General features: G+C 40.3%; 1 protein-coding gene across 1 annotated transcript in view; it reads left to right on the forward strand.

The window, feature by feature from the left end:
• Positions 1–25,071, forward strand: part of CFAP54 (cilia and flagella associated protein 54) — a 316,944-nt gene extending 291,873 nt beyond the window's left edge. Inside the window, exons 67-68 of the mRNA XM_059186580.1 lie at positions 1,969–2,043; positions 24,733–25,071. Coding sequence (XP_059042563.1) covers positions 1,969–2,043; positions 24,733–24,870 — 213 coding nt within the window. The 3' untranslated portion in view covers positions 24,871–25,071. The remainder of the gene's footprint in view (positions 1–1,968; positions 2,044–24,732) is intronic.
• Positions 25,072–27,862: the final 2,791 nt, after the last annotated feature.

The raw sequence follows: 27,862 nt of genomic DNA on the forward strand, positions 1-27,862 counted from the left end.
ACAATGAGTCCTGAGAACTCAATTAGAAGTATAGAAATACAGATAAAGAAGAGGAGTATCAGTGTTCAGAGGAATATCCTCTCTGTCTTAGAGTAGACCAAGAGCCTGGAAGGTTAATCACTGCCAAGTAGTATACCCTGATCAGTGCTGGATATCCTGCTTGCCCACCACCTTTTTTGGTCCCACTGAAGCTGGCCCATTTCTCACCACGATCATTTTCTGCCCAAACAGTTTGAGTAGCCTCGTAGCTAATTTCTCTTTCTCTTGTTTCTTTCTGAGTCCAGTTCACCTTTAAACTGTGGCCAGAAGTATCTTTTATAAAGTGACCAGATCATGATTTTCTCAGGCCAGTGCCTCTAAAATTCCTTACTTTTTACATGTTGCGAGTTCACCTCTCTAGCCTTGTTTCTCATCACTCTCACTGCCATTCTTCCTATACATGCCCACAGTGAAGACCATATCAGATGCTTTGTGTTCTTGAATATCCACTGTTCTGTTGCTCACATGGCTCCCTCCATCTGGAATGTTCCTGTCCCCATTCTCTGCCAGTGAAATCCTACTATTCATTCAAGGCTCAATTCACATGCCCCTTCCTCCAAGAAGTCTTTCCGGTTCCTTACAATTCCTTTCTCCCACATTCAGTTTCCTCTAACCTATTCCTACCCATGTTCTGACTATGTTCTACTTGGTATTTTACTTAGGAGTGTATGAATCTATTCTTCTCATCTATTGAACACTTTGTGAGGATAGGGTCTGTTTCTTCATCTTTGTGTTCCACAGCATCTTGAATTTATTTGTTAAATTGAATTGAATTTGCAATAGCTTTAGAACTCTAAAATGTGATCTTTTCTATGTTCATGCATTTATTAAAACTTAAATATAATATGGTTTGGGGCTGTGAATTTAGTTGTTTGCTTCTATATTTTAAGGTTTCAATCAGCATAGGTCAATCATAATTTAAAAATTAGTGTAACTTTATCATTTTCATATTTCTGAATGCTGGTACACATGTGTATTAAACAACAATAAAAGTGAATTGTTGCTGGACACTGGCAACTTTACAAAGTAGGCAGAGTTTATCTCTGACAGTCTTGTAGTCGTGACTCCTTTAGCTGTAAGTAAAGGAAGGCTACTTACACTAGTTCAAGTAAAGTAGGTGTGGTGGAAGGCAGTATGTGGCGGGGTACAATAAGTAAGTTCATACATAGGGACTGGAAACCAAACACAATGTGCCTCACAGAAAATGGAACTGTTGAGTCCGGAGCCAAGACTATGCTTAACTATGGGTGTGTGTAAGTTCTCACACATCTGTTTCCTTCTCTTATTCATCTTACATCTAGCCTAATGGCTGCCTTTTCCATGTTTTGTCTCAGGACCTTCAGCTACTATAGTTAGTACTCACTATAGCTCTCTTCTCTTGCCCTTCCTTCTATGAAATTATGATAATGGAGAATCTGATTGACTCATCCCTGCACATGAGTAGGTCCATCTGGGGTCAGAGGTCCACACATAAACATGGCTGTGTCCACACAGTAGGGGGTGTGGCAGTGTCACCAGCAACGGACAATGTAATGTACAGACTCTTGGTTCCTTTTCATTTACTCTCTCTGTTTCATTCTCAATTCTTAACCATTCTTCTCTGCTATTTGAATCTCTTTATCCCCGGGTTCTCTTCTCAGAAGAAAAGTGATTTTCTAAAACTTTATTCTGGTGTGAATTCTGTAACATGTGAATTTTAACAATGAAATAATGTATCATTCATAAGTAAATCTTATCTATTATGGCCATCCTGTGTCTTTTCAAATAATTTTAATTATATAAGGGATTGTGACCTATGAGTCTTAGTTTTCTCCTGGGAATTAGGGTTAGGTGGTGATGCAAGAAAAGACAAATGAAATAGTTCATAACTAAAATATCTAGTCGTTTACCAGTAACTTCAACCTCACTTTATTGTCTTCTTATTTCTAGGACATGATTATTGAATGTTGCTCTGAAATAATAAATCTGTTTTTGACTGATGGAGATGTAAGACCATTGTCTGAGGTATGTATCTTTTTGAAAATGTATCTGATTCTCTCACAAGTATTATTGTTGCTATGGAAACAGAAATACAGAAAACATCTATTATGAAAGTATCAAGGGCCTAACCTTCCTTAATTAATGTGAAAAAGTGATAAACAGGAGTTTATAATAGCATGTTGTTTTGGTTAAAAATATTCTTTTTTAAAAAATCAAGTAGAGAGAATTATAAAGAGGATAATTTTAAAATCATCTCAACTCTGCTATTCAGAGAATAACCAACTATGGGCATTTTAGAGAATATCTCAAATTTTTTCCACATATAAATAAACATTAGAATTTTTACATCAATGGAATTATTACTGTACATGCATTCTATAGTTTGATTTTTTTTTTTTTTACTTAACAGTAGTGTTATGGAGATATTTTTATGTGAAAAGTCTACCTTGTCATGTTTAATACCATTATAGCATAATGGTCCCTTTTGTATATTTGTTGTCAGGCTCTATTTATACAACTAGATTTTTATTCAAGGATCTTGAGGTTGATGGATTCTAGCATATACATATTTCACCCTTCTGTATTATTTCCTCATAGTTATTTCTTAGGAGTACGGTTTTGGAGTAAAAAAGTAAATATACTTGTTTATTATGGTGGGGTATACATAATATAAAAATTATGTTTTTAACCATCTCTAAGTATACACTTTAGTGGCATTAAGTACATTCACAATGCTGTGCAACCATCTCCACCATCCACCTCCAGAATTTCTTACCATTCTAAACAGAAACTTTGTATCCATTAAATAATAACTCCCCATTTCCTCTTCCCCCAGCTCCTGGTAACCTCCATTCTACTTTTGGTTTCTACTGTACTATTTGCCCATCTTAGACACCTGAACGTAAATGGAGTCATGCATACTCATCTTGTATGGCTGGCTTATTCCACTTAGTTCAGTGTTTTCAAAGCTCATCTTATAGCACATGTCACTCCTTTATCCCTTCTTAAGGCTTGATAATACCCCATTCTGCAGATGTACTACATATATTTATCGGTTCTTTTGTAGGTAGTCATTTGAGTTGTTTCTCCCTTTTGGCTGTTGTAAATAATGCTGCTGTGAACGTGAGTGTAGAGGCGTCTGCTTTCAGTTCTCCCAGGATCTACACTCTCTCACTGACAGTAGATGAGAGTTACCCATGTATTCCTCTAGACAGGCTCTCCTCCCCAACCTCTCCTTTCTCTTCCCCTTCCTCTTCTTTTCCCTCTCTTCCTTGTCTTCCTCCTTCCTTTTTGCTAACCATTCTAGGTATGGTAAGTGAAAAAAAATGACATTTTCAGTTATTTCGTATTTACTAATTATCTGGCCAAATATAAGTTTATATGTTTGTTGGCAATCAGTATTTCTCCTTTTGTGAAATAGTACTCACTCATTCAGTCAGTCCACAAATCTTTAGGGTGAGCTGTACATGTGTCAGGAAGCCCTTTCTAAGACCCTGGAGAGCCAGATGTGAACAAGCAGCAAAGACCTTGCTTTCTTGGAGCTGCCATTTTTGTGGAAGGAAATAGCAAATAATAATAATAAGTCACTAAGCAGGATAATTTCAGATTCTGTTAAATGATATGAAAGAGAAAATGGAGTTATATGTTAGAGTAGGGTCAGGTCAGCAAACTACAGCCTATGAACTCCATCAGGCCCACTGCCCATTTTATAAATAAAGATTTATTGGAACACAGCATGCTTGTTTGTTTATTTGTGATCTCTAGCTGCTATGAGCTATAGCAGCAGAGTTGGGTAGTTTTGACAGAGACCAGATAGCCCAGAAAGGCTCAGTTTTTTATTTTCTGGCCCTTTATAGGAAAAAAGTTTGCTAGACCCTGTGATAGAAGGTAAAAGGAAATGGGGCAAGAGATTAGATAGGGTGGGCCAGGAAGACCTATCTTAGGAGATAATATTTGAAGTAAGAACTGAAATACTACACTGTGTTTCTCCCACTAGATCATTAGTTTCTTGGATACGGAGCAGTACTTATCTTAATTTTTTGAATACTTTTAAGTGCCTAGCACCATGTATCACTCTTTCTTGAATTGAATCAAAGTTTCTTTAGTTTTTTTTTTTTTTTTTTTTAAGATTTTATTTATTTATTTGACAGAGATCACAAGTAGGCAGAGAGGCTGGCAGAGAGAGAGGAGGGGGGAACCAGGCTCCCTGCAGAGCAGAGAGCCCAATGCGGTACTGGATCCCAGGACCCCGGGATCATGACCTGAGCCGAAGGCAGAGGCTTTAACCCACTGAGCCACCCAGGCGTCCCACTTTTAAATATCTGAAATTTAATATTTGACTTTTTAAAAAAAATTTGGCCATTCATGTCCTTTTCTAGTTTTTTAAAAGGGGAACCTAATTACGTATATATAGAAATATATAGATTTACCATGGGAGACATTATAATAAAGATCAAGTTTAATCTAATTTCATACAAACTATGGTTAAAAATAGGTCACCGAAGAAGGAGTTGCTATTTTAAGACACATGATACATAGCACTAATGGGCTCGGGCATCTGACAGAACTGGGTTGGAATCGTTGCCTTGAATCTTACTAGTTGTACGACCACAGGCAAGTTATTTAATTTCCCTGAGCTTCAGCTTTCTCAAATGTAAAGTGGGGGTAATAATGCCAACACTTCACAACTGTGAGGACTAAAGGAAATAATACATGTTAAGTATTTGGAATAGCGCCTCGCACAAATAAATGTTTGGTAATTATTAGCTGTTTTAGGCATCATCACCACCCCTAATGGTGGTCCTGCCTTCCGCATGTGAATTCTTCATCCCCTAGTCAACTAATTTCAAAGAGATTTTTAGAATCGAAATTTATTTTGAAATATTGACAGAAAAGGAGAGGAATGGTGTTAAAGACAAAGATAGGGCACCTGGCTGGCTCAGTCGGTGGGAGTATGCAACTCTTGATCTCAGGGTTGTGAGTTCTAGACCCACATTGGGTATAAAGATTACATTAAAAAAAAAATCTTAAAAAAAAAAAAAAAGAGAGAGAGAGAAAGAACCAGGAGGCATTTTCTTTGTGATGCACATCACTGTTGAATCCCAGAGACACTGGGTAAGCGTGCTGGATCCTGACTTGTGATCCCTACAGTGAAAGACTCCACCAGTCCAAGAGAAGGCGCCCCCCCAGTTGAATCCCATACTGATAGCTCCCCTGAAAGCAACCCTTACCTAGTAGTGCTGGGGTGGGGCATGGGAATTTCTAAGCCTGTTCCAAAAAGCAAATTGTTAGGCAAACAAAATGACATGCCTTAGTGAAGTCGTATTTGTCACTGAGATGAGATCTCACTGTGCAATTTGGTTCCTTACTGCAACACCTGTTGCAATCGCCTTCGCCTATGCTGCGTCTTCCTAATTAAAACAAATATTGCTATCCACAGCCTGTGACCAAAAAAACTGAGAATAGCAAGAAAATGGAGGAAGGAAATGAACACTCTGTGCTAAACTTCTTAGTGAATTATCACAAGGGATTAAATGACCATTAGAATTCATTTCTGGTGTACTAACAACAAAGTAATCCTTTCCTTGCCTACATAGATTCAAATTATTGCAGTTTCCAGGTTGTCAGGTAGGATTCAGTCCTGATGCTAAAAATATGCTTTCTGTTCTTGCGGTGACTGACCACGAGGAGGACTGAGTCATTATATACAACCGTCTGCTCATCAGTAATTATTGACTTCCAGCTGCACAAGGACATTGGTGTGTAGATACTTTTGTCACTGCAAAAGCAGCAGATGTTAAAAGCCCTGTTTTCAGCTAAATTAAGTATTTTCCTATTGGTTCACATTATACAAATACATTTACTGTGTGTGTGTGTGTGTGTGTGTGTGTGTGTGCGTGCACAGACCAGAGTCATACAGAATCAGTATGGAAGGAAATTCCTAGGAGCAGAGCCTGATTCAAAGGTGGAAAAGGTGATTCTAAGCCAAGAGATAAGCCTCACTGTGTAAGAAGATTGCAAACTAGTTTTTCTTGGCTGCATGAATTTGGTAGGATTCCTTTTAGTTCAGGATTTCTAGCTAGGCCTAGCATAGTGCCAAATAATAATGATAATAATCATTAATGCAAATACTACTGCTAGTAATAATTTTTATTGAGCACATGGCATGTGCAGACACTACTCAGTGTTTTAAATATAGTATCTCATTGAATATTGCAAGAATTCTGTGAAGATGGTTATTATTATTATCCCCACATTAGAAATGAAGAAATTAAGCAGCATGTTCAGGATCTCACACCTTGTAAGTGGTGGAGGCAGGAGTCAAAGACAGTCCTGCTTCAGTCTGAGGTCTGCATCTCTAAGTTATACCCAGCGAATGTTTCATTAGAATAGGGAGCCGATGCTGCAGGGAATTGAGGAATGAGAGTGTGAAAGTTGCAGGTATAGATGAATCTTCAGGAAGGTTTGGGTGAGACGGGTGCAGGGGTGGAGGAACAGCGGGAGGGAGCCGGTCAGGAGGGCACTAGGATCCGAGCTGCGATGAGGGGGAAGGGCTAAGAGGGGAGGAGGGGGAAGGGCTAAGAGGGGAGGAGGATGCCTCTTAGAAGAGGTCAGGACAGACGGTGGAGGGGGCCTTTGGAGAGGCTGGGAACGCAAAGACCTTGACCGCGTGAGCAACAGAGAGGACTGGGAACAGAGGAAGGACACCTCTTTCTCTGTGTCTGGGGGTGGGAGGCTGGTGGGCAGGAGGGAGGGTGAGGGTGGGAGTGTGACTGAGTGTGGAAGAAAAGGGTGGGAGAAGCTGAGGCAGTTCACACGCAGAGGTGTTCACTTTCTTCACGAAGTGGAGGCAAGTTTACCTGCTGTGCAGCAAGGTCGGGGGTGGAGAGCACGGTCTTCCGAGAGAATGAGGACGGTCTTGAGTATTCACAGTTGTTAGGTGTGTTGAGCGAGGAAGCAGAGCAAGGACAGATAAGAGAATCAAAGGCCACGTGGAGATTTACAGATCAGACATTTGTGGGGGGCACCAGGTGGCTTGGCTTGTGGGTTTTCTCTAGTCCCCCTACCTTCCTGGACACGGGAGAGGAAAATGGCAATAGAGGCCAATGCTAGAGGAGAGTAGGAGCAAGGCAGCGGAGAGCATGGGAGAGGCTTCACAGCCACGAATTCACCTCAGAATAGATCCAAAACTCCTCTCTTCCACTCGGAAAGGGCACCAAGATGGCCTGATTCTCAAGCCCCGGCTGTGCTTAAAATAGTTTAATTATGCAATATATTTCCTTAAAAATAACCTGGATTTAAGATTTAAAAAAATCCTTAGTGACAGATAAGTTCTAAGGACGTCCATGACATTATTATGTACATTATCCATGTGCTTTCCTTTTCACATGGCTGAATTTAGTGTGCACACGTTCCCTTATTTCTGATTCCTAAAATGATCATTTTTTGATGTATTTAGGATCAGATATTGACACCAACCACAGGCTGGTCACTAAAATAATTATTATCTTTAAGAAGGTTTGGGTAAGAAGTATGGAGAGGGCAGAAGAACTGGTAGAGGGAGACACAGAGTCACAGATATATTAACCTATCTTAGTTTAGTCATTAGCATCTTTAATTGTATGTCTGATGTATTGATTCTACCATATGACCGCCTTTACGGTTATGACCCCTTTTGACCTTATGACCCTGGCTGTGAGCTGGGGCATGACTCCACAATGCTCGCATCTTATCTTTTGCTCTGTTATCATGTAAAAATGGGAAATAACCCACCCTAATGTGTTAACCTAACCCAGACTGCCTTCTTGTTATCACTTCCTCTCCGGCCCAGGGTTTAGATCCCCATATTTAGCTCTTATCAAAATGTGTTCTAATGATGTGCTTCCAGATTGGTCTCCCCTATGAGAGCAGACTGGGTTTTATATAATAAGACTGGATCTTATTACATTTTATGCTCATTGCCCTGCCCACTGCTGACTCTCAAAGAGGTTTTTAATAAATGTTTGTGAAATGAACGAATGCTCTTAATGCATCTTCCAGAGATCCCCCTGGGTTGCAGTTCTAGTCCAGACATTACCAGTGACTTTGGGCTCATCATCTCCATACATTTGAATAGTAAAATCTGGCAACTGCATCTTCTTTGCCAGCCATTGGACTGGACACTGGGATACAGAAGAAACAGCTGGAGCCCCTGCCTTTGGTTTGGTGGAGGAGACAGACAAATATGAAGTAATTACAGTACAGGATAGCACAGAGGCCTGGGGGCCAGACACCCCTCCTCAGTAATAATCTCAGTTAATATTCTTCTATTATCTTGACATAATTCTGAAGGTGAGAAATTCCCTGTGATATCCTTTAAGAAGGGTTCAATAATTCCCTACAAGAAATCAAGTTAGTAGAAGCTCCTGTGGCCAATGGTTCGGAGTTTTAATTACTTTGGAAAATGATTGGAAGGCAGTAGAGAATCCTTAGGTAGATATAAACATGATCAAGGGTGCCCATGAAAACCTTTTCCTCTGACTAGGAAGACCTTTGAAAGACGAGGCAGAAAACTCAAGCCCTAGGTTCAGTGGTAAAGGCATGATTTATGGCTTTATTCATGGGGATGGAAAGAACGGAACAAATCCCCAAAGCCCTGGAGACAGAAATGAAGATAGAAGTTAAAAAAAAAAAAAAAAAAAAAAAAAGAACAAGCCAACGTGAGCTCAGCTGCAAGCTGCACTGGGTGTATGGCACCGTGCTGGCCCCAAAGGAGGAATCCCAGGTGAGAAAGACAGAGTCCTTGCCCTGAAGACGCTCTAGAGAGGAGGAATGGTGCTAATGCTTAACGAAGATGATGGTCCTCGTCCTAGTTTTACAATGGGTGATTGTTTCGCATAAAAGTGGGAAGAAAGAGATTAACAGGTTAAAAGACCTGCCCCAAGTCACACAGCTAGTAACTGTCCCAGTGAGGACTGGCAGACTCCAGAGCCTGGGCTCTAGCCCTGATCATCACATTGAAGCGAGCAGTGTCCTCCTTTTCAGTCTGGGCCCTCTTGGCCATCAGGGGCTGGACTGAGCCATAGGTGGCTGAGGGAGAATGAGTGGGTGGTCGTGAGTGGACAAGCTTGGGATCCAAACTGCCCAGCTCCGAATCCCAGCCCAGCCCTGATGTCACTAGTTGTGTGACCTTGGGCGGGTGGTTTATCCTCCATGCTTCCATTTCCCTATTTGTAGGGTGGGAATAAAAATTATACTTAGATCCAGGCACCTGGGTGGCTCAGTTGGTTGAGCTTTCGACTCTTGGCCTCAGCTCAGGTCTCGATCGATCGATCTCAGGGTTGTGAGTTCAGGCCTAGAGTTGATCTCTATGCTGGGCGTGGAGCCTACTTAAAAAAAAAAAAAAAAAAAAAATAGTACTTAGCTCATGGGTTTGTTGTGTGGATTAAGTGAGTTAATCCACATAAACTCATAGGTAGTGCCTGGCACCATCCTAAGCAAAACATTATAATCATCTCAGAGCCATGTGAATTCCCTTGGAGTTAGGCCCTTGTAAGCAAAGTAGTGGCTATAGTAGAAAACCTGTGTAGCATAAAGCATCTGAGTACATCCCGAAGGAGAGGCTATAGAAATTCCAGTGCTAGGAATGACTGCTTGCATCACTTTTAGCCACATGCATGTCCCATTTTCCTCTGTTCCAATTACTATTATTATTTAACAAAGCACCCCAAACTTAGTGGCATAAAATGACCCACATTTTACTAAATATTTGAAAGGATCTGTCTTCATTCTATGGTATCTAGAGCATCAGCTGGGAAGACTCACACTTTGGGAATGATTCAGATTCTGAGGGCTGGAATCCCTGAAGGCTCAAAGGCTAGTTTGGTTTGGTGCTTGATGCCGGCAGTCGGCTTGGGGCTAAGGGCTGGGGACACAGAGTAGGCTGTGGGCCAAAACGTGACATGTGGCCTCTGTGTGGCCAGTTGGGCTTCAGCACAGTATAGCGTCTGGGTTTCAAGAATGAGCCTCCCAAGAGAACCAGGGAGAACTCTATCACTGTTTCTGCCCCAGCTTTTTAAGCCACATAATGCAGATTCTACCTCTTGATGGGCAGTGTCAAGGTCAAACTGTAAGAAGAGCATGGGATCGAGAGCTATTGTTGCAGTCATTTTGGGAAAATGCAATCTGCCCCAACATCCAGCAGAGCACTTCCAATTTGTTGGCTTCTTCCTACTCTGACCAAAGGCCGCTCCTGGCAACCTGCTTAGGAGCTTTTAAAAATTAATTGGCAACTCTCTCCAAATATGCTCTGTAGCTGCCCAGAAATTGCTGTGCATTTCTACAGAGAGGGTAGAAGATAAACCAGGTGGGCTGTCAAAGCACCCTTGGAAATGCAGCTTTTCTGGGTGGTGAATGGGGTTTCAGGTGTCCCTATTTATATGGGACAGCTCCCACTTCACTTGTTTTTTAAGCTGTTAAATCTTACATGCTGATGCCAAGCTAGTTACTTTCCTTTGGCTAATTTCATTACATTACCCTATGCCTCTTGGGTTTTTTTTTGTTTTTTTTTTTTGTTTTTTTTTTAACAAAACTTTCCGAATGTTGACGATAACCTTGTGGTCTTTTAAACTGTCATTTACAGCACTGGGCTTAAGGATTCACATATTCTACAGTAGCTGTTTATTAAGTCTTTAAAAATTAATTTTACTAATAACTCTAACTTCTTTTGGTGGAGTTGAGAGTTACAGATTTCCTTTTTTTTTTTTTTTTGGTACCAGCCAAGAGCTGTCTGAATAGATTTTATGGGCATCTGAATTATATCTTTCTTCTCTGAGACATTATCATTCTGTCCTCAAGTGAAGAGTATCCTTTGTGTGTAAGTTCATGAGACATCCACTTAATATTCTTATATTCTTTTGAAGACAATACCGAATGACATCAGTTCCACACTGCTTTTAAAACATAGCCCTGACTTTGATTCCATCCTCTCACTGTTCACTTCTAGCTGTCAAATTTGGCGAAGGGAAAAAGAAAGCCCTTAAGAAAAGGCCAGGCTATTAATGTGCTCTTCAAAATGCTAAGAAAAGGCTAAGCTGTTTATAGCGTTTTCAAAATGCTCATCTCTCAGAGATTTGCCAGCAATAGTGTCAAGGTGAAATACGCTCCCGCTCATCATGGAACCAGAGTCTTTGTGCTCTCTGTGCTCAAAGGACTGGTCCTACTTTTGTGATACGTGCAATTTGCTGTATAATGGTACTTGGATGTAATTTAAACCAAAATATAATCATGAACCTGATATTGTGTATTTACTTTCTAAGTGGCAAGCAGTATGTATACTGCTGGATCAAGCAAGCCTGGCCTCATTCAGGATAAAACTGCATTTCTAAACCAAAGGGATGACTTCCTGAAGTTTAGTCACTTTGGGTATCTTCAAAGGAGGTGAAAGGCAGGGGTATAATTAGCAGATCTGTTTACTGTTTTCCATTTTGCTAAAAATGGAGGTAAACAGTTTCATTTACCTCATTCATTTTGCAGAACTTTTTCCCTTATTAAAAAACTGTTCCCTTGGCAATGAGATCATATTTCCATTTTCAGAGATACTGACTTTTGCCTCATATAGCTGAGTCAACTGGTAAGCTTTGGAATTTCTCTGCACAAATGTTTTCATATTAAAATAAACCCACCAAGAAGGAGCAGGTGTAAATTTACCCATTTTCCTCCTTAATACTTAGGACCCTAGCCATTCGAGATTTTTGCTCTTATTTTGCCTGTATCTCAGGCAGCTAATGCCATTATGTTTTTTTCTCAGCCACCTGCGAGAGCCCGGTAGGATAGGAAGACCACTTGGTACAAGCTCTTGTCCAGTTTTGCCCCCTGCGGACAAGTCATTAATCCTTAATGACCCCAGGGCTGTTAGATTCTGCTAAGGAAGATACATTTGGAAGGAATGTATCTTAGTGGATAAAAACATGAGTTAATTCTTGGTTCCACCATCTATTGATTGCATGACTGTGAGCAAGTTACTTTATTTCGCAGCACTTCAGTTTCTTGTCTGTAGGTTCTCCTCACAGAGAGTTATGTTCGAAAAAGCATTCAATGCATTTCATACCCGGACAGTGTTAACGCCAGTGGTAAGCATTTGATACGTTGTGGTCATCTTTCTTTTTTCCTGCCTTAATGTGAAATGAGTCTTTGTTCATCTGACCATTGGAAACTTCCTTCATTAGTGGCTTTCAGCCTATCTAAATATTTGCTAATTTTCAGAAGAGTAAATGGGCACTTAATAGATGTATTATTATTTTTCAGCCATCCTTTTCTTTAATTAAACTTTTTGTTTTGAGATCATTATAGATTTACTTGCAATTATAAGAAATAATATAGAGAGATCCTGTGTACCCTTCACCCAGTTGTCCCCAGTGGTAACATCTTGCAGAATGAAAGGATATCATAACCAAGACGCTGACATTTATAGTCAGGTTACAGAACGATTTTGTCACTACAAGGACCCCCACCGCTATACCTGATTTCTGACAATTACTACTCTATTCTCCATGTCTATAATTTTGTCTTTTTTAAGAATGTTATATAAAAGGAACCATTCACTATGTAACCCTTTGGGGGGTTGTCATTTTTTCACTCAGTGTTAATTCCCCAGAGAGCTATTAGACTACACTTCTGGATGAGCTAAAAGAATTCTTACAAACATTGGCACATTTTTTGTGGCCACAGAATTATCCATAGCCGGAAGTTCCTGATGCAGGACCTGGGACATAATACCTGCAGATGTTCAGGGAAGCTCAGTGGTGAATTCCCACTCCACCTCCTTCCAGCCTTCCTCCTTCTCCTGCCTGTTGTTTTCCTCTTGCCCCCTTCCTCTGCGTCCTCGTTTATTAATACTGACACACGAGCTTGATTGCTTAAGTTAGAATTTCTAAAAAGAGTTCTGTGAAAGGATTTATGTGAAATTCCTTTGTCAATTGCAAACTTTGTTAGACTTTCTATCAGCCGTTGCCGGGCCGTGTCGGCCATATTGTGAGAGTGGTTTGCAGGCAGCTGCCGTGTTCGCTGAGCTGAATAAAGAAGTCAGTGTGAGCAGTTTTTCTTTCCAGGCCCCCACGGGAGGTCTGCCCTCCAGTTTGCTGCTGCAAGTGGAAGCTATGAACAAAGCCTGTCAGGCTTTGGTTCTAAACAACAAAGTCCCATGAACAAAATTCGAACTTCAGTTCATGTTCTTTGTCGAGACTTTGTTCTAAAAAAAGAGTCTCCTCCTGGGGCGCCTGGGTGGCTCAGTTGGTTAAGCTGTTAAGTGTCTGCCTTTGGCTCAGGTCATGATCCTGGGGTCCTGGGATGGAGCCCGGGATCAGGTTCCTTGCTCAGTGGGGAGCCTGCTTCCCCTTCTCCTTCTGACCTTTCTCTCTCTCAAGTAAAAAAACAAAAACAAAAAACAAAAAACAAACAAACAAAAAACCCACGAAGTTATGTTATTCACCATACAGTACATCATTAGTTTCTGATGTAGTGTTCCATGATTCATTGTAATATAATTAAAAAATTAATTTAAAAAATCTAAAAAATGAAAATAAGAACAAAAAGAGCCTTTTGTATCTATTTGCGGGACTATAAGCCCTGTGATTCCTGTTATAAAAAAAAAAAATCAGGAAATGCCAAGTATTGTTTGAACTCTGGGGTTTTCATTTCTACATCCCTGGTCAAAAGCCCATAGGCAGACTGGATAGAGCCCTTCAGGAGGGAGCGCAGCTTCAGTGTACCCACTTACAGCATTTCTTCCTCTAAGTTTGCTGCTGAGATTCAAAGTCCTGACCTTTAAGAGGAGTTAAACCCTTACTCTGATGGCAGCTGCTTCCCTCCCTCCACCCCATATGATAAGGAGAGGACAAACTTGCCAGACTTGCCAGAGCATACCTGTTCTAGACAGGATGGGCTGGGTTATGCTGTGCCCACAATCCCCAAATCTCCATGGCAATAAAGGTTCTTTTCTTTCTCATGCAAAGTTCTGTGAGGGTGGAACAACTCTCCTTTTACTTATTAGCCATGCTGTCTGGACCTCGTGGCCTCCAAGGTCACCACTGCAGGAGAGGAGAACTAGAGGACTTCACTGGATGCTTTTAGTAGGGCCACCATGCACCTCAGTTTGCCTGCAACACTCATAACGTATACCTATTGATGTGGAAAGATGCTTAATATACTTTCCTTTTATTCTCAGAAAGTGTCCCAGTTTAGGCAATAAATCAGGTTAACCATTTCCAAGAGCCAGCATGTAATGACTATCATAATTTCTGTTCACATGGTATTGGCTTCAACCTGCTATGCAGGCACATAGAGAATTTTAGAGGGACAAATATGTATTTTAGTGAACACTAACAACTTCTGGCACAATAGGCATTTTGCAGGAATGCCGTGAATTTTATATGTATATATATATTTTTATTTTAATAACCGTATAGATAACATTCAGTGTTATATTTGTTCCAGATGTACAATATGGTAATTCAGGAACTCTATACATTATGCGTGCTCATCATGATAAATGTACCCTTCTTCTCCATCACCTATTTCACCCACCACCACCCCCTGCATCCCCTCAGTTCTCTATAGTTAAGAATCTGTTTCTTGGTTTCTCTCTCTCTCTCTCATTCATTTGTTTTGTTTCTTAAATTCCACATATGAGTGAAATCGTATGGCATCTGTCTTTCTCTGACTGACTTACCTCGCTTGGCATTATACTTTCCAGCTCTATCCATGTTGTTGCAAATAATGCCATGAATTTTTGAAGAGAAACAATGCAATAACTCCAGCTACCAAGACTCTGTTGAGCAGATAGGATATAAATATGATATTCTTATGAACTAAACCATATCATTTAATCGCCCATGTAGTAGGCTGAATCATGGCCCTCCCCCCAAAGATACCTGCATCCTAATCCCTAGAACCTTACCTGGTATGACAAAAAGGGCTTTGCATATGTGATTAAGTTAACAGTATCGAGATGGGGAGATTATTCTGGCTTATCCAGGTGGACTCTAAATGTAATCAGAGTATCCTTATAAAAGCGGGGGTAGAGGGAGATTTGACAACAACAGGAGAAGGTTGTGATGAAGGAAGCACACCTGGCGTGAATGCTGTAGGGGCTACAGATCAAAGGAAACAGGTGGCCTCTAGAAGCTACAAAGGGCAAAGACACAGATTCTCCCCTTACAGCTCCCAGAAAGAGCCAGCCCTGCTGACACCTTGATTTTCGTACAGGGAAACTAAATTCAGATTTTTTTTCCTCCAGAACTGTAAGAGAACAGATTATGTTGTTGTAAGTCACTAGGTTTGTCATCAGTTTGTCACAGCATCAGGCAGACGTGAATATGTGCAAACATTGTAAAGGTCAGCATGTGACCTTGGATTTCCATTTCTAGTTATGATAGATACTATTATTATTATTGTTATTATTATTTAAGATTTTATTTATTTATTTGACAGACAGCAAGAGAGGGAACACAAGCAGGGGGAGTGGGAGAGGGAGAAGAAAGCTTCCTGTTGAGCAGGGAGCCCGATGAAGGGCTCAATCCCAGGACCCTGGGACCATGACCTGAGCTGAAGGCAGTCACTTAACTGACTGAGCTACCCAGGCATCCCAAGGTAGATACTCTTATTATCCGTATATAACATGTGAAAAATTTAAGTGACTTGCCCAGGTTCCCTCAGCTAGTTAGTGTTAGAAGATCTACACCCGGGCAGACTGGCTCCTCAGAACACGTTCCTAACCACTCTGCTGTACGGCCTCTCCCCTGCTGCCAACTGTCTTCTGAGCTCCGTCCCCCAACCAGGGGCGGCCACCCTGGAAAGCCCCTGTCCCTGCAGCCTCTTCTCCCTCTCCCACCTGACTGCAGTCTTCTATTCTCTCTGTGGCACTCTGGACCATTTTCCAGCTTTGGAACTTTTATGGAAGGTTCTAGGGCTTCTGTATGGAATTTCTCAAGTAAAGTTAGGCTTAGGTGAAATTATTGAATGTCTTTATATTTAAGATTATGGGAGGGTATTATTTGAGGGAAGAAGTTTCTGAATCTTCTTCCTACTCTTGATTTCCTGATTCTTCTCCTCATATTTCAAAAGGGGGACTGTTCCTTGGGGTAATCAAATAAAGTGATTAATAGGAGTTATACTGGAAATGTATTAAGCTTGTTTTACCATGACCCAGAAAAGCAGCATCTGGAAATCCGATATATGAATTCTTACATAGCTATTACTTCAAATCTCCCTTTGGGTTGTATCAGTGATATACTAGTATGATTTTTGCCATATTGTTAGTTGTTTAATGGTTCTATAGTTAATCACTGAATTAAATATTTGTGCCTGTCTTGGCCCTTCCCTGAAGATCTCCCCTTCAGGAATGAAGAGCTCATTTTCCCTGCTCTGGGAAATATGCTAACAGCCCTCAGTTCTCAACCCTGTCCAGGAATTGTGCGTGGTGAAAGGAGCTGGCCTCTTCCCTGCGGGAGGTCAGCATCTGATTACTGGTTGATATGGGATGCAAAGACCCAACCCACCTCCCACAGCTCTGCAGGGACATCCCAGTTTCAGAACCCCCATGGTGTTGGCTGAGCCCTTCCCTGTGACTGCATTGGAGCCCATCTTCTTTCTCTGCTCAATCTGCTGTCTTTCCCTTCCCCATGGGTGTTGATCCCAAGAGTATTTCCTAATCATCTTCCTGGAAGCTGAGTTCCATCTCAGAGTCTGTCTCTCAGGAGTCTGAACCTCAGCACTGAGGTTTTTATTTAAAAAAATAAAAATAAAATCCCTGACCAGTGATGAATACGTGAGTCCTCAATTATCCTTATTTTTGGTATTAGAAGAGTTCCAAAGGAACTAGGAAGAATACTCTGGCTTGAAGTTTATTTTCCAATAGAGAAGTAAGGGGAAAACTTCATACACATGTCACCCAATCGTGACTGAAACTGCATTCTACAATGTGACCGATAGCTCAATCCCATTTTCTCTTGACCTCCATTTAACAGTTAATTTACGGATAAAATAAAGTGTAAAACAAAGACTCTAGCTCATTTGTAAACCTCAACAAATTCAGACTTCTTTTCTTAGAAGATGTATATTTTCAGAGTAGGAAAAGCAAGGACTCAGTAAAGCTTTAAAACTATCTTCCAAAAATAAAGACAATGATGTAAAGTGATATAATCACCCATAAGTACCATATCAGAATTTATACTCTTACATTTCCACCGAGAATGAGAAACAGGCATTAGTTTTGTAACACACTGAATACAGGCATATTTCCATTAAATCCTCTCTCCAAGAAACTTTCCCTCTTCCCCCAAAGCCCTGATGATAAGCACTGAACCACTGGCCATGAACTTGCATCTAGCCTTTATGCCCCAAGCACTTCATTGTTGGTTGCATAACTCATCCTTCCTGTTCTGATTAGAGCTTTTGGAATTTTAAAGGGAATTTACCCTGTTTGAGACCCTATATTAGTTCTTTACATGGTGAAAAACACCTTCCTGGAGAGAGAGGGAGAGAGCAGCTCTCTTCCTGCACAATAGGGTGTCACATTTCAAAGACTCTTTTCTCTGGGCCTTAGACTCTTGAGCAGTTAGAACAAGCCTGATAAGTACAGCCTAAACTTTTGCTTTTTTCTTGAGAATCTCTTTTGACCTTCCAGGATTGTTTTCTTAAATAGTTCCCTATAAAAAGCATATACCCGTAATGGAGATATCATCGCCAGCTCCATCACTTTTCACCGAGGAGTGGCTCGGCTTGGCCTGGGAAGGGGCGTGAAGGGAGCTGGAATAGCTGCAAAGAGGAGGGGGTGTAGGAGGCCCCAAAGGCCCAGAGACACTCACTAGCTGAGCACCTCCCTAATTTACATACCAGATAGGACTGTTAGGTGTTTTTTCCCCCCGTTACCAACAGATTCTGCAATTTGCTGACACCAGCTGGGCGTCTAAGCATTCAATTCAGTTCTAACACTACTACCCAGAGTTAGCCTAGACTCCACAGATGAAAGGCTTAACCCAAGGCTGCCCCCACTTCCAATGCCAGCTACCAATGAAGTGCCCAGGCTACCCACACTTGTGCTCCGCAGACTACAAATCTGAGAGTTCCCTTGACATCCCCTCCCATTCGATAATTCACTAGAATGAGTCACAGAAGTCAGGAAAGCACTTTGATTGCAATTATTAGTTTATTATAAAGGATACAACTGAGGAACAAATAGAAGAGATGGAAAAAGGCAAGCTATGGGAGGTGGAAAGGGGCAGAGCTCCCATGCCCTCTCGGGGTTCCCCACCCTCTCAGCACATCAGTGTGTTCACCAACCAAGGAGTTCCTTGAAACCTGTGGTTATGGGGTTTCTGTGAAGATTTTATTACATGGCCCCGATTGATTAAATGGTTGGCTTCTGTGATCAAATTCAATCTCCAGCCCTGCTCCTTTTCCCAGAGATCAGGGCCTGGGGCTGAAAATTCCAACCCTCCAATCACATGGTTGGTTTTCCCAGTGACCATCTCCATCCTAAAGTTACCAGACCCCTTCCCTTCCATAGTTATCGTATTACCACACAAAGGAAAATTTTCAGCGGTTTTATGAGCTTTATGCCAGAATCTGGGGCAAAGACCAATTACTTGTTTTTTATTATACCACAGTGTAAACTATGAGCGTATCCTAAAATTGATTTTTCAACATACACCCGGTGGATGTAGTCCCCCTCAATATATCTTTCCTTAGAGAGGCACTCTCTATGTAGTCCAACAAAGAGGCCATTATTCAAAACATTTTTGGCATCTACTTAGATATAAGAAGAGAGACAGGGCCCCTAAATGTTGCTTAACTGTTTCTGGCCTGACTGAAACACTCAGTTTCCCGCGCATGTGGGACAATGGGCCTGCACAAGAATTGTCCTTTATTAAAAGGAACTCTGTTCCAGAGCTCAAGGAAATGCCATACACAGCCAAGGCTCGGTGGTCACACAGTGACCATAGCAGCGGTGATGATGATGATTTAGGAAGAATCAATCCTATTTTTAGATCGTATGCTATTTGAACCAATTCTCGGTACAAATGCTTTCTCTCCCATATCCCATCTTTAATTTCTAATTTTCTTGTTCTCTGCAAGATGTCTTTATAATAATGTTATTTCTTTAAAATTTAATTTTAAAAGATTTCTACCATCTTACCAGGATGACCTTTTGACCTCATATTATGTAAAAAAAAAAAAAAAACCTTTTTCTGTCATATTTAAAGTTTTATTAACACAAGATTAAAGTGCTGGAAAAGATAATTGTGTTCTCAGCAAAGTGTGAAATTTCCTGTGGTCTGGCAGAGTTGTATACGAGCCCTTCTCATCTTCTTAAGAGTTGGGTGCTGTATCTGTTAGATTGGGGAGAAATATCTATTACTGTTGGTGGTGGGATTCTCTTGATTATATGAAGTACAGTGAAGCCAAATCTCTCTAGTTCCCACTCATCTAGAACTCCAACCACGGGGTCACCAGTCATTCATAATTGATTCTTTAGTAAACTAGTATGATATTATCCTTCCTACTTTGGAATGCATGTTTTTCCTGTCTGAAAAAAAAAAAAAACCCACAATAAATTATTAACTTCGAAGACTCAGGGGATGTGTTAAGATAGAACTATAACATGGTACAGAAACTTACATGTGAGAATGCTGGATAAAAACAGCATTTGTTTTCCTACTTTGAGGCTTTTAAACCTTTTTCCTCCCATGGATCTGGTTCTCTGTGTTTGAAAGTTCTTGAAAGGAGGCAAAGTTAAATCCATCCATATCACAAAGCCCATAGTTTCTGAAAACCCACTTACCAATTACAAGAGGAGGCAGACGTGATGGAGTAGTGGGAATTCAGCATTCTCCCTCCCTTTCTTCTGGGTCATTAACACGTGGAATCAACAAAAAGGCAACTGACACTGTGCTGACAGAGAAGCAAGAAAATTCCTCAATGTAGGTGCTCAATAAAAACTCACTGGATTGAGAAAAACCATAGATACTTTGAAGACTATATAATTTCTCTTTTAGTCAAGGAAAGTTATTGGAGCAAAAGAACAGAAGTAATAAAATCTTTCATTATGACAGAATCTAGTTTTCATGCAGAAACTCATATAAAATATAGCATTGGCAAATAACCTTTAACTCTCCAGTGACGTTCAGAACTCCCCCAGACAAACTCAAGTCCTGGCAGTGAACCCCTTCGATGCACCCCAACTTGATTATATTTTTTCCTTTCCTCTTATTTCCAACTTCTATTCTTTCCAAGCAGAACTATCTCCACTTCTCTAATACTGCCCCTTAAAACATAACCTACTTGAATTAATTCAGTCTGCTTACCTGCCAGGCTGTTTCCTTCCTTTCTCTCCACAGAGCCTTTTTTGAGCCACGAAAAGGAGCCAGGACTCCTTGGTGACCTATCCAGGATAATTCAGACTCAAAGCTACTTACAAAAGACATAAAAGACTCCCCCATGATTATAGGATTGCCAATCCTTTCTCTATTGAATGGCAAAAAAGAAAAAAGAAAAGAAAACAAGAAATTCAGTAATTTCACCTAAGTTTAACTTCACTTGAGAAATTCCATATGGAAGCCCATAAAATTTCCAAATACAAAATGGGAAGAGGGTCCAGAGTGCCATAGAGCCTGTGTGAGGGAGCAAAAGACAGGAGTCAGGTGGGAGTGGGAGGAGAGGCTGCAGAGAGCAGGGGCTTTCCAGGATGGCTGTACGTGGTTGCGGGGGAGCTCAGAGGACTGCTGGGCAGCAGGGGGAGGCCGTACACAGAGTGGTTAGGAACGTGTTCTGAGGAGCCAGGAGTAAAGGTTCTGGCTCTGATATGTACTAGCTGAGAGAGTTTGGGTAAGTCACTGAAAGTCTCTGAGCCTCTGGGGTGCCTGGGTGGCCCAGTGGATTAAGCAACTAACTCTTGACTTTGGCTCAGGTCATGATCTCAGGGTCCAGAGATTGAGCCCCAGGTCAGGCTCCGCTCAACGGGGAGTCTGCTTGAGATTCTCTCCTCCCTCTGCCCCTCCTCATCCTCAAATAAATAAATCAATCTTTAAGCAAAATTCTCTGAAGTTCATGGATGTATTCACATTATAAAACATTATGCGGGGTTACTTTAAAGATTTTTATTTATTTATTTATTTGTCAGAGAGAGGGAGGGAAAGAGAGCGAGCAAGCATAGGCAGACAGGGCGGCAGGCAGAGGCAGAAGCAGGCTCCCCGCCAAGCAAGGAGCCCCACGAGGGACTTGATCCAAGGCCGCTGGGATTATGACCTGAGCCGAAGGCAGTTGCTCAACCAACTGAACTACCCAGGCGTCCCAATGTGGGCTTACTTTAAATGTCTAGGTATCAAGATTGAGCAGATACAAATCAAGAAACAAGTCTAAAGAAATACTTTACCTTTTAACTCTATCATTTTATTTGAAATCTTATAAATTCTAATTTGTAAATCTTGAACTCTCTGGGGAAAAAGATATAGCTCTGACTTCCTGAAGCTCATTCAGAATCTCATAATGTTTATAGCACTGATATACTTTGGGTGTGAAATAAATTTCACATTTTCACCCAACTTAACATTTTTAAAAACTGGACTCCATGTTTTTGATGACAATGGCTTTTTAACTTTACTGTTTAATAAAATAAAATTTCATAAATTACCTGGAACATGTTTAGGTGGTTACCTTCTATTCCTAATTTAAGTAGAAGTTTTAGCAGTAACAGGACTCTGTAACACTTCTAGGAATCAATATTACTTTGAAATTTTTAGCTATTGCAGTGAGGCAAAAGAATAAAATCAGTAACATAAATACTAAGAAATAACAAAATTATATTTTTTTGTAAATGATACAACTGCAGAACCAAAGTGTAAGCATTTTAAAAATGACTAGATTAAGAGACTGATAAAGTGGTGGATATAAAAATTAATAACTTTCTTTCTACTAATAAAAACCATTTTTTAAAAAAAGTTTTTATTTTTAAGTAATCCCTGTACCCAGCATGGAGCTCAAACTCACAACCGTGAGATCAAGACTCAATATGCTTTACTAAGTGAGCCAGCCAGGTGTCCCAGGGATAATCATTTTAAATAGAAATTTTAAAACTTTAAAACATTCAAACTAACAGAACTATAAAATGCTTAGGAATAAATGTAACAAAAATAGTAGAGGATGTAAGTAAAAAAAAAAGAAAAGAATGAATTTTAGTAGTAGACACTTTTTTTAAAGATTTTATTTATTTATTTGACAGACAGAGATTATAAGTAGGCAGAGAGACAGGCAGAGAGATAAAGAGGGGGAAGCAGGCTCTCCACTGAGCAGAGAGCCCGATGTAGGGCTTGATCCCAGGACCTTGGGATCATGACCCGAGCCGAAGGCAGAGGCCTTAACCCACTGAGCCACTCAGGCTCCCAGTAGTAGACACTTTTACAAAGCCATTTTTAAAATAAACCTTTCCCTTTTCCATGAGTTGAAAAGTCAATTAATCATATGTTTATGACATCCAGCCATCATTTCTAATTAATACTGCATGGGGATTTTCAGCCAGTGAAGTGAAGGAAGAAAGGAAGGAATAAAATTCTTATTATTTACAGACAGAGAAAATCCAGAATAGTCTTCAGATACACTCTTAGAATGAGTAAGTGAATTTAGCAAAGTTGCTATATGCATATGAATGTAAAAGTAAACTTTATTTCTATACAGCAGGAAAAAATTATAAATGACAGATTTGAAAAGCTATCATTTACAGTCATATCAGAAAATTTACACAGAAATGCAAAGGACCTGGAATAGCCAAAATCATCCAAGAAAATAACAAAGCTAATGGAATTACACTTCTAGTTATCTAGTCTTATGAAAAAGATGTAATAGCAGTGTGGGATTGGAGTAAGTATAGACATAGACCGATGGAACAAAATACAGTCCTGAAAGAGATCCATGCATATTCGGTCCCATGGCTTATGTCAGAGGGGACTTTGCAGTGAGGAAAGAAAGTCTTTTCAACAAATAGATCTGGGTCAACTGGTTATCCATACATCCATATATTTCCTGTGGAAGTGTTAATTACTATAACTTATTTGGAAAGTAATCTGGCAAGAAACATTAAAATGTAAAATGTAAACACCCTTTGACTAAACCAAACCATCTTGGGGTATCAGCAGTACGGAAATAGAAGCATCTACACCCAAGGATGTATATGAATAAACAAACATGTACAAAAACTAGAAAGAACCTTTATGAGGAGTGATTGAACAACAGGACACGGCCATCTCATGCATTGTTACGTAGCCATTTTTGACGATGACAGTAATGCGTACCCTTTGTTATGTGTTCATTGTGTGCAAGGCACCATTCTGAGTATTTTATATGTATAAACTCATTCCATCTTGTAACAACAATATGTTGTAATAACAATTATAATACAATATTATTTCTATTTTATGGATGATGAGGTTAAAATTCAAGCAGGTCAAATACTTTACTCAAGCTCACCTAGCTGGTATGTGGTGAGGTCTGAATTTGAACCAAAATAGTCTCACTCCAGAACACACACTCTTAAGCTCCATGTAGTTATTCTGCCTCCCTGAATTGATTAAAGAGGGATTTTCCTTACATATTGGTAATTGAAAAGGCAAATAATGGAAACCTAGTTATCCTATTTAAAAAAGAAAGAAAGAAAGAAAGGAAGGAAGAACGTAAAAGAAAGAAAGAACAAACCCATATGAATATACATTTGTGAGAGAATTTTAAAAGTCTTGGAAAGATGCCCCTCAAACTGGTAATACTACTTCAGGACTGAGTGAGAAAGGAGGACATTATAAACATGTACATGTTTTTTCCACTTATTTATTATGTTAAGTTATAGAAAGCACTGGGATATTTTTGTCCTATTTTAATCCAGTGAAATGAAGAAAAAGAAATAAAAACTAGCCTCCATGTTTAGGTTCCCTGTGTTTTCTTAAGAATAAAAGCTTCATTTAATAATTTGATAGGAAATTAATAAAACTTGTCTTCTAATTTCTTACCAGAATTTAGGCCCACAAGCATCTCTAATCTGTTGTGGTCATTCTACATGACATTTGCTCATTCATCTTCCAGAGTATCTAGATCTACATAAAGTAGGTCCCCAGGAAACGTGAAAGTTCCTTCCTGTTTATTACCTCTCCTTCCTGCTTCTCTCTCAGTGAAATAACCATTGCTATGATCATAAAGGCAGTCTTATTTTTCATCTTTCCTTCTGTCCAAGTGACTTTGACTGCACTAGTTCTCAGCATGGTAATCCGGTGCCTCTCTCAGAGAGAGTGAGCAAGCACCAAACAGAACTTGCTTCACTGTGGCAAGACTGAAGCTCAAAGACAGGGACATCTGTCAACTGGGCAGCCTGTTACGGAAGAAAGCATTTTGTTAGGAATAGGGCCAAAGTCCTGCCATTAGAATCATATACAGTGATTATAGAGATGCAGATAGTCTGTATTTCTAAAATATCTGCTGTTTTATAGGCTAATCTATGAATCTTAATAGGATCTAGAATGACAAGTGTGACATTTCAGCCACGCAGAGATATGAAACTTTGTATTTTGCCTGAGGCAAGAGTTAAATATCTTTCATATAAAACCACTGTATGGAATTGGTATTTATATGTTTGAGAACTTTACTTCAGCCAACAGTTTAAAACGATGCATTTCATGAACACTTTCTGCTTTTTCTCAGGTCCCATTCGATATCTCGCTGCCATCTATATTCAATCTTGAGAGACTTTTTGACCTCGCGAATGGTTGTATTATATCGGGAGGAAGGCTCTTCAACTGGATGGTGTCCATCATTCCCCAATGTTCTTTACAGAACTAACCTTGTAAAGGATTTAACTGATAATGTTTTTCTTGGTTTGAATACTTTTTGGTCTTCTTATAACAAGCAAAATAAAATGGTTTCTTACATAAGCTAAACTTCCTCAAAAATTACAGTTTTGAGTGATGTCTTAAATTGTATCTGAATTAAATGACAATGCTGCAGCTTATTAAAACCGTCCTACAGAACTATTCATAGAAATATGTGTGTGTCCCGTGCAACTATTCCCATGTTTATATAGTTCACATGTACGTTGTCTTTAGATGTGTCCATGGAACGAGATTAGATTAAAACTGTGGTTCTCAGCTGGGCCCAACTTTGCCCCCAGGGAATATGAAACAACTGAAGAACTGTGATAGCTGTCACTGGGAGGACCGTGCTAGTGGCCTCCAGTAAGAAACTGTGCTGCAGTGAAAGAGAAAGAGAAAAGAACAAAATATTTTCCATTGAATTCAGAAAAAGAAATTGCCTGATGACTATACCTTCATCTGAAATGAAGTTTGGGTCTTGCAGAGTGGCCATTAGGATAGTGACAGCTCTTACACAGTGAGGGCTTCCAGATCCTTTGGCCAGAGAATGGAGTTTATAAATTTGTGGGAGAGAGAATGCTTTCAAGGGTTTTATGTTTCTCATGGGGAATGTTTAACTTATGGAAAGTTTAGCCACCAGGGGCAAAAAAGTACAGCAAATTACCTATGCATTTAATATTGGTGTAGAAACATAGCATTGCTGGTAACAAAAGCCTTTCAGGTCAACTTGATATTAATTTCCAAGGAGTATATATGCATGCCTTCCATTAGTAGGTTTTTACTAACAGGGTGCTTTTTATTTTTATTTTAAATATTGGTGGATATAAAGGCATGTACTGTTTTATAGAACCCTAGAATAATGCCTGGCACATAGTAGAGGTCTGTAACACTTCTTGGATGGATGGATGGATGGATGGATGGATGGATGTGACCAGGCAAGATGGCACTGTGGGGGTATAAAAGGAGAGAAAGGGAAGGCATCACCACCACATCCACCATCACTACCAATACCATTACTGCCTTACCCTTCTGGAGCATTTACCATGCTAGACACTATATTATTATATATCTCACATGCATCATCTCCTTCTGTCCTCATAAGAATTAAGACCATGATCCACATAGAATGACTGACCCCATGTTACTGATATGGAAACAAAAGCATAAGGCAATTAAATAATTTGCCCAATAATCGCAGTTAGAGGTAGAACCAAGATTTAAATCTAGTTCTGTCTGAATGGAGAATTTGAATTCTTCATTGCTACCTTGGTTTCCCCAGCTGTTGCACCCACCCCACTGCTCTGGGAAATTTGAAAGTCAAGGAAAAGGAAGACCTAGCTGAGCCTCAAGCTAAAATTGGAACACCTAGTGTCTGCTGTAGGAGCAGATTTTTTTAAATGACTTGCAGACCTGAGTGGATGCCCCCAAGAAAACAGGGCAGCAATACTGGGGGTGCAGTGTCCACTGTTATCCATGCCAGCGTACTTCTTCCTCTGGAGACGGGAGATCCCTTCCAACTATCGCAGATAACATTACAGCACATTTTTACTTCTTCTCCACTTTTGGTCACTTTCAGGTGCTGTTATTCTTAGGCATTGCTTTGACTGAGAAAAACACTGCCTAGAATTCACCACACCCTGTAGACACATTTGCCAATTTTAAGCCATGATTCCAGATATTTCCCCATCTCTTCTAAAATAAGAACACTCGCTAGTTAACGCTGAAACTTTCTGTCCAAGGCAGTGAGGGAACGGTGAGCAAAGGTGCTGAAGTACAAACAAAAAGAAAATTCAAACCTACCAGGATGAAAGATGTGTTTATTTCCAGAAATCTCTTTCAGGTTGGTTTTTTTTTTTTTTTAAACCAAATTACACAATTTGCAGCTGCTTATTTTTTCATGTAATATACAGTATCTGCAAATGCTTTACAGCAGACACCTGCAATGTTCTCTATTTTAATCATAACAGAGAATGACAGGACGCAATCCGAAAGGGGAAGAAGAAGGGAAGCAAAAAGAGGGGAGGGAAGCAGGCAGCAAGAGAATAAGAGCCAGTGGCAGCAGCTAAGTGATGGGTAATAAAACCCTCGAGCTTCCCATATCTTTCTCCGTATCAATCTCCAAGAAATTGCTTTAGAAATTGACCACCTGCCGGCTATTCAGAGGTTTACACGCCCTAGTCTCGGTTCACTTCCCCTGCGGGCGCTTTACACATTCCCCACCCCGGCTGACTTGTTCTCCGTCATTGAAATGCAGGGGGGAAATGGCATATTTCTGGAGAGGACTAGAAACTTGGTTTCTGTCTCTAGCCTGCATTGAGCTTCCGTCTCCTTCCGCGCATCATAGGGATCTCTCCATCCTAATTCAAATGACAAGAGCGTCGAGCTCCCAGAACTCCTTGGGCACTGGCTGGCGCGCTGCTCATTTGGCTCTTAATACCGCCCTTCAGCGCAGAGGCTTGCGTTGTTGTATTTTCACAGTGCAGGCTTGAAACTGTGACTCCAGGATGTTACAAGTGTGTGTGAGTCCGCCCCAGAGTCCTTCGGCTTTCATTTAGCTTGAGACCGGATACTTCATTGTTTGCTAAGGGATCTTGGAATGCACAAGGTGTCCATAAAGCCAGGAAACCTAGGAGAAATATAATGTCATCAAGGCTAACTTCAATCTATGGAAATATAAATTTTAATAACTTAATATTATCTGTGTGCGCAGGATTGGACAAGCCCGTAGCTGTGGACTGGGGGAGAAAACAGTGGACCAGGAAGCCTGCACCTTTGAAGCACAGCACCTTTTCTCATTCTCTCATATTTGAAATGTTTGTGGTATATCCCCCACAGAAGCTTTGCCCACGTGCCCAAGGAAACTTGTGCAAAAATCTTCACTGATTTGCCATTTGATTACAATAGCAAAAAACAAACCCCCCAAAACACACAAAAAACAAACCTATCTAATATCCCTCAGATGG

The sequence above is a fragment of the Mustela lutreola genome, chromosome 8 (genome assembly GCF_030435805.1).
Source record: "Mustela lutreola isolate mMusLut2 chromosome 8, mMusLut2.pri, whole genome shotgun sequence".
Lineage (NCBI taxonomy): Eukaryota > Metazoa > Chordata > Mammalia > Carnivora > Mustelidae > Mustela > Mustela lutreola.